General features: G+C 33.3%; 2 protein-coding genes, 1 long non-coding RNA gene and 1 pseudogene across 5 annotated transcripts; 1 reads left to right on the top strand and 3 right to left on the bottom strand.

Moving 5' to 3' along the window:
- LOC106355408 lies at positions 1-3,218 on the bottom strand. Its single transcript, XM_048768018.1, has 6 exons — positions 2,469-3,218; positions 1,591-2,295; positions 1,228-1,321; positions 936-1,149; positions 761-857; positions 1-693 (listed from the first exon to the last, which is right to left on the bottom strand). The coding sequence occupies exons 1-6, from the start codon at positions 3,216-3,218 to the stop codon at positions 1-3; spliced, it is 2,553 nt and encodes an 850-aa protein (XP_048623975.1).
- A 1,365-nt stretch (positions 3,219-4,583) lies between these two features.
- Positions 4,584-6,102, top strand: LOC111209758 (annotated as a pseudogene).
- Positions 6,103-7,449: 1,347 nt separating this feature from the next.
- On the bottom strand, positions 7,450-8,241 carry LOC111209510. The gene has a single exon (XM_022709448.1). The coding sequence runs from the start codon at positions 8,239-8,241 to the stop codon at positions 7,450-7,452; it is 792 nt and encodes a 263-aa protein (XP_022565169.1).
- A 7,749-nt stretch (positions 8,242-15,990) lies between these two features.
- Positions 15,991-17,805, bottom strand: LOC106353615. 3 transcript variants are annotated; one of them, XR_001271855.3, is made up of 4 exons: positions 17,135-17,805; positions 16,978-17,058; positions 16,671-16,838; positions 15,991-16,599 (listed from the first exon to the last, which is right to left on the bottom strand). It is a non-coding gene; the product is annotated as an uncharacterized LOC106353615 (long non-coding RNA). The 3 variants fall into 3 exon arrangements; XR_001271854.3 differs by having other exon boundaries at positions 16,671-16,726; positions 17,135-17,802; XR_002661032.2 differs by having other exon boundaries at positions 16,671-16,726; positions 16,978-17,055; positions 17,135-17,802.
- Between the last annotated feature and the right edge of the window lie 2,383 nt (positions 17,806-20,188).

The following is a 20,188-nucleotide window of genomic DNA, read 5'->3' as shown; positions in this document are numbered from 1 at the left end:
TCATAAATCATCAATCTCAACATACTCGGCAGGCTTACTACACTTAATAGGCTCATACTTTGACATTCTCTCAATCAGTTCTAGATCATTAGCTGCTTCCCATAGATCCCACATAATCTTTATCCGAGCTCCCCAAATGTTCTCATCACTCACCATAGATATGTCCAACCCAAGCACGTGGCATTCGATGTGTTTTATAGTGTACACACCACAATGACATTGAAGTCGGTTAAGACCACTCATAGGTACATAGGAAACATTGTACGGAGTGATGTGGAGATGCTTCTGTATTGTCAATGACTGCACAGCCTTGACAATCCGAGGAATAAGCTGCGCGAAAGCTTCCACTTCCTTGATTTTTTTTTTACCCCCGCAATCAAACACCTGGATATTCCTAGTCACAAAACTGATGCATAAAGCAATCCAATGGTTGCAATTGACCCAGACAGGAACGTACATCCGATCCACATCGACATTCCACAACATCCGTGTTCTTCCATGGGAAGGCAGTTCACCTTTACCGTATTGAAGTAATAATGGATCCATGGTGTATTTCTTAATACCCTTACAGAAATTCTGGTAATCCTTAGCAATGAGGTCGCTGAAGACGCATGTCATGAAAGCAACACGGTCTACGTTCCATCGTTTCAATGTTGTTCTTTCCCGAAAAACATACATTATAGCATCAATTTCCTACAAAAACAAAGACAAATCTGTAATGTATACATTTATATAATAGGTAACATTTTATAGAAATAACCGGTTGAATGCTTATGTAGTTTTTAAGCCAACTGCTGGCAGACATAATACGTCCGGCTAGATCACCGTCTAACATAGAAGGACCAATCTGTATAGCTCTGTAAATAAAATACAATGGTAGAGATGTCAATTATTAAGAAAATCAGCGGAATGATATATACAAAGGAATAACATACGTTCGTGTATTTTGCCAGTCCTGCATCTTCTTAAAATCTGCAGGATGCACAAACACCAAGCAGCGATCAGGGAAATCTTCGCCGTCTAGCTCTATATCTCGGTCATCTAATCGGACCGCTGGCTTCTTCAATGATTTTAGAAGTTCCAATGAATCTGTTGGCTTCTTCAATGATTTTGGAAGTTCCAACCAATCCAATGAATCTTCGACTTTAGCTTAAGAAGGATTCAAACCTTTCACAAATGTTTCTAATGGAAGGTTCTTCATGCAACTTTCCAAAAACTCTTGTGTACCCATACGAAGATCACTAGCTGATGATTGAGTAACTTTTGCACGAGGTAAATTGACACACGAATCAGCAGTCTTTAACTCTTGGTTTTTTACAGCCTGTTGACAAACACGTACAATTACAAATTACACATACAAATTTCAAGTTCAAAATAGAGAATAGACATAAACGACAAGTTAGAAATCCATAATAAACATACAAACTTCCAAATACATATTACATTAAATATAGTCATTACATAAACGACAAGTTTCAAATACATATTACCGCCTCATTCCAAGTTCCAACAACCTAGCTTCAAAGACCTACATTCCATCGCCTAGTTCCAAGCTTTCAACAACTTTTAACTCTTTCTCTTATTAGTTACCTTTTTCTTTGATGGAGCAGTGCCTTTTTTGCTGGTGCTAGGACCACTGTTGATTTTGGTCATGCTAGGACCGCTTGCTTGATCACTCTTTCCCACCAATTCAGTCACCACTAAAGTTGTCCTGAGCTGTGTAACCTCAGCCTCAATTTTCCCCAATCTGTCGGTTACAACTGTCTTAAATTGCTCAGTTCTCTCCGAAGCTGTCCTGAGTTGTGTAACCTCAGTCTCAATCTTTCCCAACCTGTCCGAGAACTGCTGACAGAATTTCTCCCCAAAAGTAGTAAAAAAAGCTTGTACCAGATCCTCCAAGAAGTTTTTCATATATGTGTCAATATTCCCTTTTGATGAAGCAGCTAGGTGGCACAAAACATTCTTCTTCCTTGACTCTGCTCCTCGGTCTGCATTCTTTCTCTTGTTTCTTCCCGAAACATCAGCTGTGCCATCAACATTCCCTGCAACATGACTATTTTCACCTCTCTCAGTATCAGCTGTTTGATCCTCTCCTTTCTCTTCGCCAGATTCCTTAAATTCAGAGTTCGTAACTTCTTTTACTCCCCAAACATGATTGTTCCAATCATGTTTGCTATTGATCATATCCAAAATGTGATCTACTCTTTCATCCTTCTTCTCATCCTTCTGTACAAAATCAGTTGCCAAAAGGACTACTCCATCTATGTTGGATTCCATGAATGAATGCAAAATCCCCTACAAACAATCAAATCATTAGTAAAGTGAACAAGACAATAAATATTTTAATTAGAAAAATATATGCATACATTTTCTGGGAATAAGTTCTCAACGCCAATGATATCTTCATAAGAACATTTTACACATCCTCTCCAATTACCACACAGTGGACCTGTAAAATTTTTACTGACTTTTGTGCCACAAATCTCTCCTAAAGCAGGAACAGCTTCCATTATCCAAATTTGGAAACCAAACAAGAATCCTTCCATCAGATACCCCTCTTTCTGCTCCAATTTATGCCTTGTTTTATCAATTTGCTTCAGAAGGAAATCAAACGAATACAGACCCCATGGGTAATTCCGAAGCTTCTCCAAATCCATCGCCAACTTCATGTACTGATGAGGGATATTCACCTTCTCATCCTTCCCCATCACCACACCCATAATAACGCAAAGATATATCAGTCTCACCCTATCAACCCAAGTCCAGGTATTGCTCTCTTCCAAATGCTTCTTTTTTATGATCTGCAAATTTATTTTTCCATTTGTCTTTATCTGCTTGCTCCAAAAACCATCATCATCTTTCCATGTCACTAACCCACTGTTATTCTCTCGCTTCACTTTCAGACCAGTGACAGCATGATACTGTTGCAATCCAAAACGCAGAGGTCTCCTAGCGAAAGTGAACCACTTCTCATGTCTCTTGCTTGTCATCAACTCCTTACACAAGAAAGAGTGTACCAACATCGCCGAAAACTTTAGATCATTCTTCTGGATAACCATAATCTGTGAAAAAATGGGATCTTTCATAACTTCATCGAATTCGGGCTCCATTTTTTCCTTCAGCAACTCGAGAAGTTTTAGTCGGCAGCTGTTATTAATCTTCTTAACCTGAGGTTCCAATCCCTCACCGTATAAACGATCAGGCAACTCCAACTCCATACCTTAAAATTGAATACAATACAACATATATCTATATCTATTAATAACAAATATCACAGCTCAGTTAAATAATATCTCTTAATACTTTATCAATAACCAATGTCAAAGAATTAGCATTCTCACTGTATTAATTTCAATTTTCTGGTGCTTTGATTTTTTTTTTAAAAACAATACCTAAAATTCCTAAATCTATCCCAAAAATATGATTTAAGCCATGATTGTGTACAAAATCTTCTCTAATCATCATCTTAACACATGATTGAAGCCTAAACATCCTAACTAACTTAAAAAATTTACCTTTTACCTTTCTATTTTCAAACTCTAAAAAGAAGTGGAGATAGAGTTTCATACCTTTGCAGAACAAACTAAAGAGTGATAGATTCGTAAAAAGCTCACGAAATCGTATGGGTTAGGTCAAATAATCGTCCAAATCAGAATGAAATTGAGTGAGTTAGGGTTAATGAACTTGGGTGAGAATTTGATTTTCTCCCCCTTTGTTCGTGAATGGGAAATTATGGGTTTCATCCCAGAGAAATCGAGTTTAAAGAGTTGAAATCATGCTTGGTCGGTTCAAATCAAGTGGGAATCAATCGGGATATAATCATACAAAACCAAAAAATTCGATTTGGGATTCTTTCCTGGGCACGGGATCGATCGATCTATCCTTACAGATCGGTCGATCCGTGTAAATCGACCTTAGCCGATCGAGTTAAATGGACCAGGTCGATCAGTATATATTTCGCGTTTTTTTTTTCTGAATAATGATCGGGATCGATCGATCCACTATACCTTGTAAAGTGGGATCGATCGATCCCCCTTGTCGAACTCAATATATATCTTTTAAAAAAATTACAATTTTAAAGACATTACTGCCATTTTGGAAAAAATTAGTCTAATAGGACATAAAGTAGTATAGATTAGTCTAAAGGGACATAGTTACCATTTTTTTGCTCTAAAAAAACAGATTTCCCAATTTATAATTCAAAGGTCGAAATGAGTAAAGAAGTGTTGGATTGAAAGAATCCGGTAAATGGAGTTCTGATAATCGATTGTTTTGAGTGAGAAAACCTAATTTCATTTTCATTGCCTTAATGTTTGAGTGATAAAAAAAAGGAAAATTTGGAAATAAGGAACAAAAAAACTTAGCTATTGTCCCCTTAGAATAATTTTACTAATCTTTGTCCTCTTAGTACAAACTATAAGGAAAACTCACTTTAGTCCTTGGTGTTTACTATTTAGATTTATAAATATAATAAAAACATAAGTACTAATTAAATATAGTTATAATATGATATTAGTAAGTTTTAGAGTATAGTAAAAAGTAAATAAAGTTAAAAAGGTCCAAAATCCAATCGTCTCCAACCCAGGCTCTCTGCGAACATCACCAGGTAAACCCCCTTTTTTTTTTTGAACGACCATCACCAGGTAAACCTAAACTCACTTATGTTGCTGATAGATTTGTCTTTGTCTTAGATTTAGTTCATCAATTGTTAACTAAAGGCTGAAGCTTTTAATCTTATAAAGCTCAACTCTTCCTCAATTACCTGATTTGAGTGCTTGATTCATGTGTTAAGGTTCAAGACAGAAGAGAAGAGTTAGAAGGAGAAGATGTTGTACATCATAGGTTTAGGTTTAGGAGACGAAAGCGACATAACCATGAGAGGACTCGAGGCCGTCAAGAAATCTCAGAAAATATACATGGACAGGAAAAGTTTTATGGGAAACCAATCACACTTGCTGATAGAGAGATGGTTGAAGAAAGGTAGGGATTATGATTGAAGAAGCCATTGATAATGATATCGCTTTTCTCGTTGTTGGTGAATCGGTGATCCCTTTGGGTAATGTTGAATCTAGTTAGACGGTGTCGTTTAGTTAGTTAGATACTGTCTGAATTGTTTTGTTTTTGTGTGTTTTTTTGTTTGTTGCAGAGCTACAACGCATAGCGATCTTGTTGTTAGAGCTAAGAAACTCGGTGTAAACGTAGAGGTGGTGCACAACGCATCTGTGATGAACGATGTTGGGATTTGTCGTCTGCAGCTTTACCATTACGGAGAGACGGTTTCGACCCCTTTCTTTACCGAGACTTGGAGACCTGATAGCTTTTACGAGAAGATCAAGAAGAACCGTGCTCTTGGACTGCACACGCTCTGCTTGCTTGATATCCGAGTGAAGGAGCCTACTTTCGAGTCTCTTTGCAGAGGAGGGAAGAAACAGTATGAGCCGCCGAGGTATATGACTGTTAATACGGCCATCGAGCAGCTGCTGGAAGTTGAGCAGAAGCGTGGAGATTCTGTGTACTCTGAAGAGACAGAGTGTGTGGGTTTTGCGAGGCTTGGCGCTGAGGACCAGAAGATACTTTCGGGGACGATGAAGCAATTGGAGAGTGTTGATTGTGGAGCACCGTTGCATTGTCTTGTGATAGTAGGCAAGACACATCCCGTGGAAGAAGAGATGTTGGAGTTTTACAAATACGGAACTGCAAATTAAAAGACCACATGACTGAAGAAGGCTCAAGGGGGAGGCAGGAACGATCAAGATGTCTCTCCGAGTAAGAGATTGAAACCAGGAACATTTTTACGAGCTATTTATATCTACTTTCAATAAAGCTCTAGTGAGCCCAATCTAGCTTGTTAAGGATTTGCTTTCAGACTGTATGTTTGTTTTCCCTTAAAACTGAGGAAAAAAATTTATTATCCAACTTTGGTCTTGCTGAACACTACCACAAATTTTAAAACCTGACTTTTCAACAAGAGTATTCCTTTCCAAGTCATTTTCAAAATTTGAAAAAGAGAAAGAAACAAAGAAGACTAGGATAAGGCGTATGCGTACGTGATGCACATATAATGACGTATGGTTACTTGCGTAACGGAGGCTGATGGATAGTGAAATGCATCACAACCCGTCCACTATTCAGAAAAGACATGGAAGATTGTGTCTGGCTAAAAGTCCCTTGACTTTAAGCAGCTAAATATTAGCCATACTTATACTAGTTTACATATGACCTTACAAAACAGCCAAAAACTAATGATAAACATTTAAAAAAGGAAATAAAAAAAGATTTAGGGAATATTTGGTAACCGTTTTTTTCCTGAATTTTCGGATTTTGTTTACAAATCTAGTAGAACTTACTTTCTACCAAAGTTCGAAAAAAGATGAAGTGGTAGATGCAAAAAACTGAGATCGTAGATAAAGGAAAAGTGGGAAGAAAATATGTTCTGTCAGGACAGATATGAGAACTTTTATTATGTCGTATAATCTACCAAATATACAAAACATAGAAGAAAATGTAGATTTGTTATTCTGCTTTAGTAGGTCAAAATGTTTTAGGTGTATTGTGCCTTCTATGTATTGTAGATCATTTTGTCTTAGGTAGAATGCATATTCTAAGTTGTCGATGGTAGATTTGATATTCTAACACATTTAGTCCATTTTTAAAGTTACTATTCTAAATATTTTTTTAATCCAAAAATATTTTTCAAATATGCACATGTTTGATAACCTCATGTTTTATATTTTTATTTATTTTTTTGTATTGTAAATATATTGATATTAATTTTTATTTACAAGAAGAGTACTGAAAGTCCAAAAGTGACAAATTTTAATTTTGTAGTAAAGAGACGATAGCTAAGTTTTTTTGTTCCTTATTTCCAAATTTCCCATAAAAAAATGAATGGAATGTCATAGTCAGACAGAACAATCGTCTTTTAAAAGTTTGGTACAATACTTTTCAAAAAAAAATTTGGTCTGGCTAATCACTAATCAAATTTTATGCTCTTTAAAAAACAGTTGCAATGCTTTCAATTTACTGAGTAATTATGTACGTACTAACCGATCAAATATAACATATGTTTTATATAATGAACAATGTACTCCTTTTGTTTCATAATACATATTTTATTTAATGAAAAAAATTAACAAATTTATTTTTCTTTATAAAACAACTTTAAAAATAGAATTTAAAAATCATTCAACCAATTAGGGAAATGACTGAAAAATCTATTTGATTATCGATTTTTAATAAAATTAAAGATAATATAAAAATATTAAAAAGTGTTTTATTTTGTAACAACAAAAATCTTCTAAAACATATATATATATATATATTTGATAAAATTTTAAATTTATTGATCAATCATGAGAAAGAATTACATTTACAAAAAAAATCAGGCTATGAAGAATATACTGAAGTAAAAGAAAGAATAAGAAAAACTATAGAAAGACCACATTCTGCCTAACCCGTGAGCTCAAACCATCGTTGTAAAAGTCCATCAATTCTATGCTGCAGACCATACTTCAGCGACACTATTCTGTTTCTCATCGATCTATCAATAACCTTTTGCATATGGTTTGTAGACGTCCATTTGCACTGATGCCGCATGGAATTTCTTTCTCTCCAAATATGATAAATGACTGTTTGGAAGATCAGATTTCTTAGAATGGAGTCAAGTCTATTTACCCTCTCGCGTTTGATTGCATTAAGCGTAATAGACCAGTCAGGGTTAGTCCTTCGGCCAAAGAATCCTCTCACCAGACCTTCCCAAACAGTGAAAGAGTAGGGACATGCAAAGAAGAGATGATCTCTTGTCTCATCCCTTTCTCCACACAGTCCACACTCCTGCGTAATATCCCAACTCCTCATCCTGTCTCCAGTAGAAAGCCGGTTTTGTACTGCTAGCCAAGTGATAAAGGCGTACCGAGGTGTGCTCTGTGCGAACCAGACGACCTTATACCAAGCTACCTTCGGCTTCTTTGGCCTAATATGCTCCCAAGTGTTTGCAGTAGAGAACCTGTCTTGGAAATCATCCTCTCCTTGCTTCCATAAAACCAGATCATCTCCCCTATCTGCATCAGGGACCGGCTTCGCGAGTATCTGATTGTATAAAGACTGGAACTTCCTGCTGCGTTTATTTCTCAGAATCCAGCCATCACTTGAGACCGCTTCACACACCAGTGCTCTGCGAGGAAGACCCAGATACGTTGTGCCGATGGCGCCTGTGACATCAATCAGTTTCCATGCACCCATCCAGTTATCGAACCAGAAATACGTAGTTGATCCATCTCGAACCTCTATTTTCATAAACTCATAAGCCAAATCCCTCAGCTTAAGTAACTTCCTCCAAATCTAGGATCCCTTATTATCATCTCTCACATCCCAAAAGAGCTTTGTCGAAGCAGATAGTGTTTGATCCAGCAAACCCATAAGAAATTTTGTTGAGTAAAGAGCCGCCATATAAGCCTCAAAGCATAAACTTTAGAAGTATCCCTCAGCCTCCTCACTCCAAGCCCTCCCTCTTCCTTGGGATAACACACATCTTCCCAACTCACCTTAGCCTTGTGGGGTTTGCGTTGGCGATCCTGACCAAAGGAAGGCGCTGCACATGCTTTCTTTTGTATCCAGACACTTAGCTGGAAGGATAAACGCAGAGCTCCAAAAGTTCACCATGCTTACTATAACCGATTGAATTAACTGGAGCCGACCGGCAAAGAACAAGCCCTTGTTAGATCAGCAAAGCATCTTCCTTCTGATCTTGTCTATCAATAGCTCATAGTCGTTAGCTGTTAAAGATTTGGTGGTTAAAGGCATACCTAAGTATCGGATAGGTAGGTTTCCTACTCCAATTCCCAAAGCTTCCGCTTCAGTAATCATGGGCATCTAATCACTTCCTGCTACAAAAATTTGAGACTTAGCTGCGTTTAAGTGGAGGCCCGACATATCTGCAAATTCCTTCAGAACCTCTATAACCCCATTTACTGAATCTATGGTACCATTAGTAAAGACCAGGATGTCGTCAGCAAAACTAAAATGAGTGACCCTGACTCCCTGACACTGAGGATGATAGGCGAACTTTCCATCTTCGGCTGCTTGATTTAGCAGTTTTTAAAGCACATTACTAAGAATGATATACATATAAGGCGACAACGAGCATCCCTGCCTTATCCCTCGTGCGCTGGTGAAGAAGCCTTCAAGACTTCCGTTTACTGAGACCGAAAAGGATGTTGTAGAGATGCACAGTCTTATCCAGTTGACGAACTGTGATGGTAGTCCCATCGCTTGGAGTACCGAGTTAATAAAGGACCACTTGTCTATGTCGAACGCCTTAGAGATGTGAAATTTAATAGCACATCTTGCTGAGCAGGAAGCCTTGTGATATTCATTTACCAACTCAGAAGCCAAGAGCACATTTTCCAGCAGCAGCCTCTCTTTTATAAAAGCGCTCTGATTTGCCTCAATAGCTCCGGGAAATATGAGCTTGAGCCTGTTAGCTAACACCTTCGAGATGACCTTGTACAGTAGATTACAGCACGCTATGGGCCTGAAAGTCCTTCATCTTCTCAGAATTTTCAGTCTTCGGGATCAGCGTTAGACTTGTTGCATTGATTCCGGTTGGAAGAAAACCAAAGAGGAAAAATGATTGAATCGCCGTAATAAAATCCCTGCCAATCACATGCCAAGCCGCAACATAGAATTCTTTTGTGTAACTGTCGGGTTCAGACACTTTGCCGTTAGGTAGTGAGAACAGGGCATCATTTATCTCACGTCCTGAGACAGGAGCAACCAGCTGTGCACAGACTCCTCCTGGGCATCTATACATCAAAATACCACGAAGCTCATCGCCTGTAACCTCAACTCGAGTTACATCTTGGGATTGCAGGAATCGTTGAAAGTGAGAAACCGCTTCTCTCTTAATGTCGACAGCCGCCGTGAGAACTTCTCCAGTCTCTGTAGTGAGGCTTCTAATGGCGTATCTAGCAGTCCGAGTTTGAACGTAACGATGATAGAAGACTGTATTTTGATCTCCAGCTTGCAACCATCTTATACACGACTTCTGTAGCCAGAATTTCTCCTCTATTTTTGTGAGCTTGTGCCAACGATCAGAAGCCGCGGACTCTTGGGCACAGTTTTCAGGACTAGGATTCCCAAGCACTCTATTCTGGCATTCGTAGAGCTCCTCGTAAGCTTGTTTGGTTCTGTTTGGCAAATCGCCAAGCCTGGAACGGTTCAGAGCTCTCAAATTGAACTTAAGCAGCTTTATATTATGGAACAAATAGAGTATATTGTTTACAATGTTTCACCCCGGGAAAAGCATGGGTTTTTGTTGGTATAAACAGGGTGATAAAAATTTTAAGCCCAAATCGATCATGCTCATCATAAATTCAAAATAGGTTTCGGTCCACAGCTACAATTACAAATGTTCGGCCTAATGTATAGACGATTATCTAAAGAAAACATAATTGTATACATATAAATAAATTAGAACACATATATATATATATATATATATATATATATATATATATATATATATATATATATAATTTGTCAATACTATATACTTTTAATTTTAATTATATAAACTCATCATGCGCAAGACGCATGTCTATTCTACTATAATATTATTACACCATTTAATTTATATACTAATATTTTTATTTTTTATTTTTTTACATTGCACTTAATTATATGATTAAAAATATTTAAAACATATTCTTTTAAAAATTAAGTCCATAACTGTTAAAAAGTAAACAATATTTTGTATAATATTGCAATATAAGTATTTTTATTTATTTGTAAAAAATACCAATACTAATATCTGACAATATTAGTTCTAATCGAAAAATTCTTATCCTAAATCAATAAATTAGTTTATTACCACAAAAATTATTTAACAATAATGATCACTAAAAAAAATAAAACCAACTATTACTTATATATACATACTAATCACAACATCATATAATTCTTCATATAAATTTAAGCTAAATAAAATAATACAATAAAAATAAAAATGAAATATTTATATGTTATAAAATAAACTTTTTATAAAATATATAATCTCGTGTTTTCAAAGCGCGGATCAAAATCTAGTTTATACTTATTTTGAGTCATTGTATATTGCTAAGGGGATTGATAACTCTACACATTTGTACCTTGTTGAATCTAAACAGGGAAAGATGTACAAAAGAACCTGTAGTGGTCTTTTTCATTTTGGTTGCTTCCAGTTGAGTTTGGAGACAAAAAGGTACATAAACACCAAAACTTAAAACTGAACTAACTTTGGTTTTGGTTTGATTCTATAACGGAATTCGATTAAACCAAAATAAAATTTAATGGAAGAGTAAAAATCGACTCGAATCACACACAACAAATAGGCATACAAGAACCACAAACTAATTGTCTAGTTATTGAGAACTCTACTAAGGTTGTCGAAGGTTTAAGAACAAGATACTGGTATTTTCCTTATTAATATAAGGCATTGATTGGTAAAGCATTAGCATTAGCAGTTGCATTATGCTATAGAAGCGGTATGCTGCAGGAGCTGTATGCTTTTGATAAAATGTTTAATAAGATGATTGGTATAACAGTATGAGTATGCTATTTAAAATTATTATAAAAATTAGTAGATAACATATAATATATTTATTTTTAATGAATATATTTCTAATATATATATATAATATATATATATATATATATATATATAAATATATTAACATATAAAATTAAAAAGATAAATAATTAATTTATTTTATTAATAATTTAAAAATTATGTTTATATCGAAAACTATTATTTTAAAATAAATTTTATAATTAAAATATCTATTTTTAAAAATAATTTTCACATTTAAAATAAATTAAATTCTATAAATTAAATTATATAAACTAAATTATATTTTAAATGTGAAATACTATTTAAAATATATATATTTTTATTGTAAATTAATTATAGACATCAAATTTTATTTTCTGGATATAAAAATAATTTTATGATATTATTAAATAAAATAAATGAATTAATTATATTTTTTCTTTAATTTTATAAATTATAAATGCAAATGATCTTCTAAATACTTCATATGAGAGCATTGACAGGAGAGAATTTGGAGAGCATTAGCATTTAGTAAATGCTTCTCTAAATATTTTTCTAACAATTGTTGATTGGATAATGTAGAGCATAATGCTAATGGTAATGCTCTACTAATCAAGGCCTATGTCATAGAATTATCAAACCTTCAGTATCCAATTGATAATGCAAGAGTTTGTTTTTCTTTTTTGCTTTTTTATTTAGTTTCGGTAAGAAGTAATGTTATATTATGAAGGACCAAATAAGCCACAACCAACAGGTTTGAACGTAGAAAATGCAACAGCATTTTGCAATTGTATCTTTACAAAAACTATCAAACTAGTCCATTAATTTTTGGGAGAATTGGAAAAAAGAGACACTTTCAACTTTTGTTTGTCTAGATAGGACTTTAGATATTTTTGGTCATTTTATACAGGTTTTACCCTTCTGTAATGGAAAAAATAGTAAACTAAGTTTTAAAAATATAAAAAAATATGTAAACTATTGAAAATATTAGTATGACTATTTATATGTTTAAATTTCATTTTTAAAATTAGTGGAATCATGTTTTATTTTATGTTCTACCACGAATATAATATTCATTCTAGTCATCTATTTAGCTTAGAAATCGGATAGTAAGTATTACATACTGATTTATCCTGGGTAGAGAATACCAACAAAACTTTCTTCAATATTCTATCCTACCTAGATTTCGTCAGGTAATATTCTAACAAGATATCTTTAGTCTTCTTATAGTTTTATTACAACTTATAACATCGACTATGTGAAATACCTTTTTTTTATGTGTCATAATCTTTTCTGCCTTTTACCTTATCATATGCGTAAGGAATAATAAACCTTCCATCCTCTCTTCAGCGTTCTGATATACTTAGATCAATAGTATTAAAAGGGAAAGACTCTTAAAAAATCTACCTATGAAAATTGTTTGGACTCTTTCATTTATCTTATTATTTTTTGGTCTTACCTTAAATTTAGACTAACAATATGTTACCATATATTTCTCTAACAATAATTTATTCAATTTCTTTATTTATTCAAATATCACTCCTAAATCCCAATCACTACTATTACTATATTTACCATTTTGATTTTTAATCGTAAAAGCATTGAAACTAATGTTTTATATTATCACTTTTATCATATAATATATGATTTAAAGCAAGAGAAGTTATACGACATATATGTGTAAATTCTAACTTCCTCTTTCCTTTATAATAAAGTAATCATATCATATATAAACTTTTCCACTAAAATCTCATATCATATACTAAACTTTCAACTGTCTATAGTTTGATAGATATTTTCATATTTAAAAAAGAGTTTTCTGAATATTCATGTTACCTTCACAAAAATGTAGAAATTCATTGGATTGTTAAAGTTAACCCGACTTCACGATATCAGTATTGATTATTCACGATTTTGAAAATTATTGATTTAGATATTATACTTTTATATATATTTCACTTAAAAACGAATGAATACTATTAAAAGAGAAATAGTCTTAAAAATCTAATATAAAAAAGTTGTTGGAGTCATGTATAACTATTTTTTTTTTGGTAATACCATTAATCACTCTAACCATACAATATTTTAGATATTTTTAACAGATCCTAATATTATTCTTTATGATACCTTTACTAAGAAAAATATTTCATCAACCATGTTTTTGTACAATAACGTTAAAAAACTATATCAAAAGGTTGTTGGACCTGATATGGACGTAATGGGTCCACATATGTTCGGGTATTTAGGATCCTAAAAAAAATCAAAATATCTAAAAAATCTGAAAAATATTCAAAACTCCAAACAAATACCCAAAAAATTCAAATACCTAAAAATTCAAAATCTGACACGATGAACTGAAAAATACCCAATTTTTTTTTTAATTTGAAAATTTACCTGAAATCAAAAACTATAATCGTGAACCAAAAAATTAAAAAAAATATCCATAATACCGGAAACATATTCGAAATATCCAAATATACCTAATAAACACAACATATTTATGATCAGGTCTAGGGTAGGACCCGGGCTCAAACAAAGACCTGCGGGTCCAAAAAAAAACCCAATAGGTTATCTTCTCTCGACTTGAACTAAACCTATATTTTCGGGTTGGTTCGGTTTATTTTTTTGATCTGCATATAATTTTCATGCCTAAAAGAAACTTACGTAAAAGTATACACATAAAATCTCAAATAAACTAATTCGTAGATTATATAACTGTTAAAAATTATATTTTTCGAGATAATAAGACTTTGTATTATAATATAATCCAAAAAACCCACGTTTTCCAAGCGCGGGTCAAAATCTAGTTACATATTATAGGCATATCACGAAAAATATGGAAACATCCATATTTCGATAAATATTTTTCCTAAATCTAAACTAAATCTACCCTTAATATTAGGCATTTTCTTTTGTTTGATTTGGTTAAATGTTTTGACGAGTAGCTGATGGATATACCCTCTAACTTCTTTTATTTTTTACCACTAGGTGTTTTGCTCGCACATGCGGGCTTAATCATTTTACTAATAGTTATTAATATATGTATTATGATTTAAACATGAGGATAACTTATTCTTAATCATTTAGTTTTCTTCGATTTTTATTTCGGTCTACGTCTCCCTAACACAAAAAAAAACTATAAAAGTATGAGACTATAAGAGCATAATTACATATCAAATATTCTACACAATAAAGTAAATTAAGAATGTGAATTTTTGGTCTCTCTTAATCTACTTTGTATTTTTGAATCAGAAACATGTATTAAATTACCAAAAAAAACACTAAAACACACAAAATCCAAGCAAGAACAAAATAAATAAAAAGTAAATAAAAATTAAAGTTTGATGATAATTTAGAAGAAAACTTTTTTTTTTTAAAACGAATTGAGAAAATGACAATATTTCATTGGTTTACTTGATCAATATATACATTGACTTATCTTAATATTTCATAAGTTTACTTTTAATTAAAAAAATAGATAATGATAGTTTTATTATTAAAGTTAAATTATGGTTAATTATATAATGATAAATCTAATTATTAATTAAAAATATATCCGTTTTAGCCGTTTCATAACATGATTACATATTCAACTCTCTAAACTTAATATCAAAGCATATTTCTCTTATAGATTAAACAATAATTAAACATACACAGGAAATAAGTACAAAAGTGATTCAGAATACTTAATTCATAATTTCAAACTCCATGTAACAAAACCGACTTGCTCCTAGTCTTTCAAACTCAAAAAAAGAAAAAAAAATATAGAATTCCAACTAAAAAACAAATATCAAAAGTACATAAATATATATGTCAAAAACTATAATCGAGAAAATTTAGAATGAATGAGAAAAATGAAACTATAGAATTTTAAAACATCTTACATCATATGAAAATAAGAATTGATCCTAACTTGTGTAAAATAATTATAATTGTAATTCCAGTTTGAAAATTTGAAATAGTTTTATATTATTTAAATTAATAAATTAATGATTTATGCTAAAAACTAATAAGAATCTCGTGAAAGTTAAAATAATTATAATCATATTCCAATTAGAAATTTCAAAATATATATATTATTCAAATTAATGAATTAATTAGAATGTTTGAAATATTTATATTATCTAAATTAAGAAACTGATTATTTAATCTAAAAACTAATAAGAATATGACAAATAAGCAAAATTAGCTAAAATCATGGAGAATGTGACAAATCATCAAAATCACTTCATAAATAATATTTTGAAATATATATATTATTCAAATTAATGAATTAATTAGAAAGTTTGAAATATTTATATTATCTAAATTAAGAAACTGATTATTTAATCTAAAAACTAATAAGAATATGACAAATAAGCAAAATTAGCTAAAATCATGGAAAATGTGACAAATCAGCAAAATCACTTCATAAATAATAGTATAGATTAATAAATTAACATCAGTCTGGAACAAAAGCCCTTGGAGGGAGTTAGCGTTGTGACAACAAAATTAAACACCACTAAGCCGGTGAAACTAAATAACAAAGAAAACAAACTTCAAAAGTTAATAACTAGTGCTCTGATCCAAGTTCAGTTGCATATATCAAAATGACTGATAGAACGAACGAACGAGTTTGCTTCTGCTCTTTCTTTGTGTCATGTAGAATCCCAAGCCTCTTTAATTTCAGAGTCCATAAATCGTCCGTTGGTTTGTCAAAGAGATATTTCCAATCGTTCGCAACTATGACGTAAAAACTGTTGGTCAGCTCTGAAAGTTGATGCTGGTTCCAGTGCAACTCCATGGCTTTTACGCTTGTGTTGTTAAATGCCATGGAGATGGACTCTATGTTACGTTTAATATATGGATTGTTAAGTACAACTATGAATCCAAGAAGACAAGGAACAGTCCACAAACAATTGACTACTTGGGGGTTTTCATCTGAGACCACCACTTCTGATGCTTCGGTGGCAGCAGCAATAACTAAACCGGCTAAACCATACCCGGATCCAAGCTCAATGACTCTTTTACCTCTGCATCATCCCAATAAAAATGTCATAAGAAGAAGTTATGGGAACACCATCTTAAAGCTGAAGTAAGAAACCTGAAGCAATCTGGCTGAGACAAGCAGAGGTAAGCTAGAACTTCTTCCGAAGGCCACTGACCAAGAAGAGTGACAGTAACTTAAGTCAATGATGTCATATAGCATTTGAGACCTCAAAGCAACTGAATGTGTGTTGATTTGATGATGATGCCAAATCGTTATTAAAATCTAACATATTAAACAGAACAGAGCAGAGACATTATTCACATAAAGTTTCTACCTAATCAAACTAAGATTAAAATGCAAAACTCACAATTAATAATGTTTTTGTGAACATAATAACACAAGTGGGGATCAAAAAGCTTACAGAAAAGTCCAGTATTATCGATGTTGTGTCGATTAGATATCTCAGTCATTGAGATCACTGCAATTATCCACTCTTTGTCTGCTATAAATTCATTGAAAAATCTATAAGAATGGCAAATCTAAAGAAGATTGTTTCATTGGATCGAAACTTTACTAACGTTAGATAGAGTTTGGGAAAAGGAGGAATGGGAATTGTGTAGCAAACTCATGCTTCCCGAGAATCTTCCGAAGAAGAAACAACCACCTGACAAGGAATCAAGTTGAATCCTTGAGTTGCTTTCCTTGAAACCCGCTTGATCTCAGCTTCAGATTGAGAATCTGAGTGAAAATTTTTGAGAGATAATTGATTCGTTAGCTATGAGAAATCATTCACCAGATCTAATGATAAGAGCTTGGCGAAGGATTCTCCATCTAAGAGGTGAAGAAGAAGAAGAAGAAGTTGGATCCATAGGAAGGGTCGTTATCGCTTCCCCTCCTCCGCCGGCAATGGACCGACGTGCCGCCGTCACGAAACACTCCTCCATTCTTCGGTTTGATATGCTTCGAATAGACATGATGCATCACGCGAATCAGCCTGTCTGACACGGGGTCGTCTGATTTTCTACATATCATAAAGCAGAATAACAACATAATCTTCCTGTCGTCACACAGGAGAAACATGGATTCAGCTACAAAGAGAGGAAAGGATTGACAAGACACGAATGAAGAACTTGGAACCCTAATTCGCCATGGATGGAGCGAAGAGCAACGGCTGAGAAGACGAGAAAAAAAATGTTATTAGATTAACAAGATACCCTTTAACCGTGTTTCTTTTTTTTTTCCTTTTGTTTATACCTTTTTTTTTACTTTTTTAATTAATATTAAATCAATTACTAAAGTTATAATTTATATTTAAAATTCATATTATTTGGTTAATTATAAGGGTTATGGTATTAACAGAAAATAAAATCCTAGTTTCCAAAAAAATCTTCAAAAAATCTTACTGAGACAAATCAAACTTGAAAATGTCTCTTTTTTCCAATGTTTCCTTAATTTTTTTACCTGGAATATCATAGTTTGTGAATGCAAAAAGCAAAAGTAACAACAAATCAAACTAACTTTTGCAGATAGTGGGAAGGAATAGAATATCAACTTGAGTATTAGGTTATGGAATTTCTTGTCTTGTATTATCTCACGTAATAGGTAAATATATATCTGAGTACAAAGAGGAATAAGAAAAGCTAATATATATACATCGCTACAGAGAGAGCCGTTATAGTGCATAATCTTAGGATGTCTAATATATACTTTCTATATCTTTACATTGGGTTGCATCATTGTTTGTGCAGGAACAGTTAAAATATAGAGATCCACTCGACCCAATGGTTCCTCAAGTGCAAACAAAGTTGATGGTTGTTGCCAGTCTCAAAGGTACTTTTTGTCATAAAATTTAACTAATTTAGGGTAGGTATCAAGGACGTGAAAGGCATTGATTGGCATCTCTAGCTAGCTAAAGTTATGTATCTGTTTTGTCTTTCATTACATGATTTACATCTGCTTCAGCGTCCTTCAAAAATGCTTCCACCATTAAAGAAGACAATGTAGATTCTCGAAGAGCAGAGCCTGAAGATCTAAACAAAACTGACAGCAGTTCAGTATGGACTATTCCTTACACCATTATCTTTGATGCTGGACAAGGAAATATATTTTACTTCCATGTGGCAACACGTGACTAGTTTCGACCACTTCTGTGGGGCTAGAATACTCCTGTATAATTCAAAATATATATATATATTTTATACTTTTGCAGATCTTGGTTAATCAATGCAAGTAATATTTTAAAATGCGTCTCTAAATACTAAATATAAACAAAAAAAAACACAGCGGGGATAACTCAGTTGGGAGAGCGTCAGACTGAAGATCTGAAGGTCGCGTGTTCGATCTACGCTCACCGCATTGTTTTTATTATTATTTTTTAAATTTTTTTCTACTGAACTCTCAAGTTGTGAGCTGTACATCAATTCTCTTGCTCTTTGATTTATTCATAATCAGGATCTTAATCTCCATGTAACTAAGGATAATCGCAAAGCTCATCTCAAAAGAAATCCTTCAAAACTTGAAGGACAACAACTGCACTAGGGAAATTTAAGATTGATATGTTAGATCAATTAGTAGGAACTGATTCTTCTCATAACTTTAAAACTGTGGTGCAGACAGAGACTTAGATCTAAACTACTAGTTTAGATTTTGAGGTTCACTATTGTAAGAATGGAAGCCAGTATCAATATAACTAATGAAGGTTTGACCAGACAAATCAACATATGCGGTTTGGTTGATATCTTTCAAGAACTCTGATATGATCATCACATAAGCTGGTGACAGGTCACATGAGAAGGACTGAGCTGGCACAGGCATAATATGAAAAGGAGAAAGCAGTTATACCTGAGGGAAAGAATAATAGTATCTTGAGAAAATGATTGTAACTGAGATAGGCATGCTAATTTGTGCATCCTGTTGCTTGGCTTCTTTCTCTGTTGAGATGCAAAATTGGGTTGGACTTGCAAGTCCCAGAGATTTGGATTGGACATTGTATATTGTTGGTTTCATTGCTAAAGTGATTGTGTCCTTACCAAACTCAAGGTAGTTAGAATGCATGTCCGGAAAGGAAGTAGCAAGTTAAACCTGATTGCCACTTGGGCTACATGAAGAAGGATGTAATAAGGAGGCATGATTCATTCAAGGCTTTTAAGAAATTTGTTCTATAGCAGGGGAGAAACATGTTTTGATATTGAGTTTTCCCGATTCAAATATAGAAATGTGGAGTTTAGTATTACAATCTCATAGAAAAGCTCTTTTAGCCAGAGGATTATAGAGATGTCAAAGCAGGCAAAAACTGGCGGGTGATGTCCAAATAGTCCAGTAGTGGACGGATCTAAACATATATACAAACCGTGATCTGCTGCGGACCAAAAAGCTGAGTCCGTTGAGGATTGAGCTACTTGGACGTGGTTGCCCGCTTCACATTTCTAAAACCAAAAATTTTAACAGAAAATATTAAACAATATAAGAGACTTTCCAAAAATTATTTTTTATAACAAAAAAAAACTGCGAACCAAATGAAAAAAAGAAAAGAAATATAGAAAAACAAGAACAAACAAGCCACCTAAAGAAAATCGTTTTTTATCTCCACGACACAAATTTTTTTTTCTTCATATTTTAGCAAATTTGGAATC

The sequence above is a fragment of the Brassica napus genome, chromosome C9 (genome assembly GCF_020379485.1).
Source record: "Brassica napus cultivar Da-Ae chromosome C9, Da-Ae, whole genome shotgun sequence".
Classification (NCBI taxonomy): domain Eukaryota; kingdom Viridiplantae; phylum Streptophyta; class Magnoliopsida; order Brassicales; family Brassicaceae; genus Brassica; species Brassica napus.
This window is presented reverse-complemented; position numbering and strand designations above follow the sequence as displayed.

What these genes read in the sequence shown, in the direction of transcription:
- LOC106355408 (XM_048768018.1), bottom strand. Translation starts at nt 3,218, where the DNA reads ATGGAGTTGGAGTTGCCTGATCGTTTATACGGTGAGGGATTGGAACCT. An exon ending in AGCTAGTGATCTTCGTATGG is followed by an intron (nt 1,150 to 1,227) that starts GTACACAAGAGT and finishes ATCCTTCTTAAG; the next exon opens with CTAAAGTCGAAGATTCATTG. An exon ending in GACTGGCAAAATACACGAAC is followed by an intron (nt 858 to 935) that starts GTATGTTATTCC and finishes TTTTATTTACAG; the next exon opens with AGCTATACAGATTGGTCCTT.
- LOC111209510 (XM_022709448.1), bottom strand. Translation starts at nt 8,241, where the DNA reads ATGGGTGCATGGAAACTGATTGATGTCACAGGCGCCATCGGCACAACG.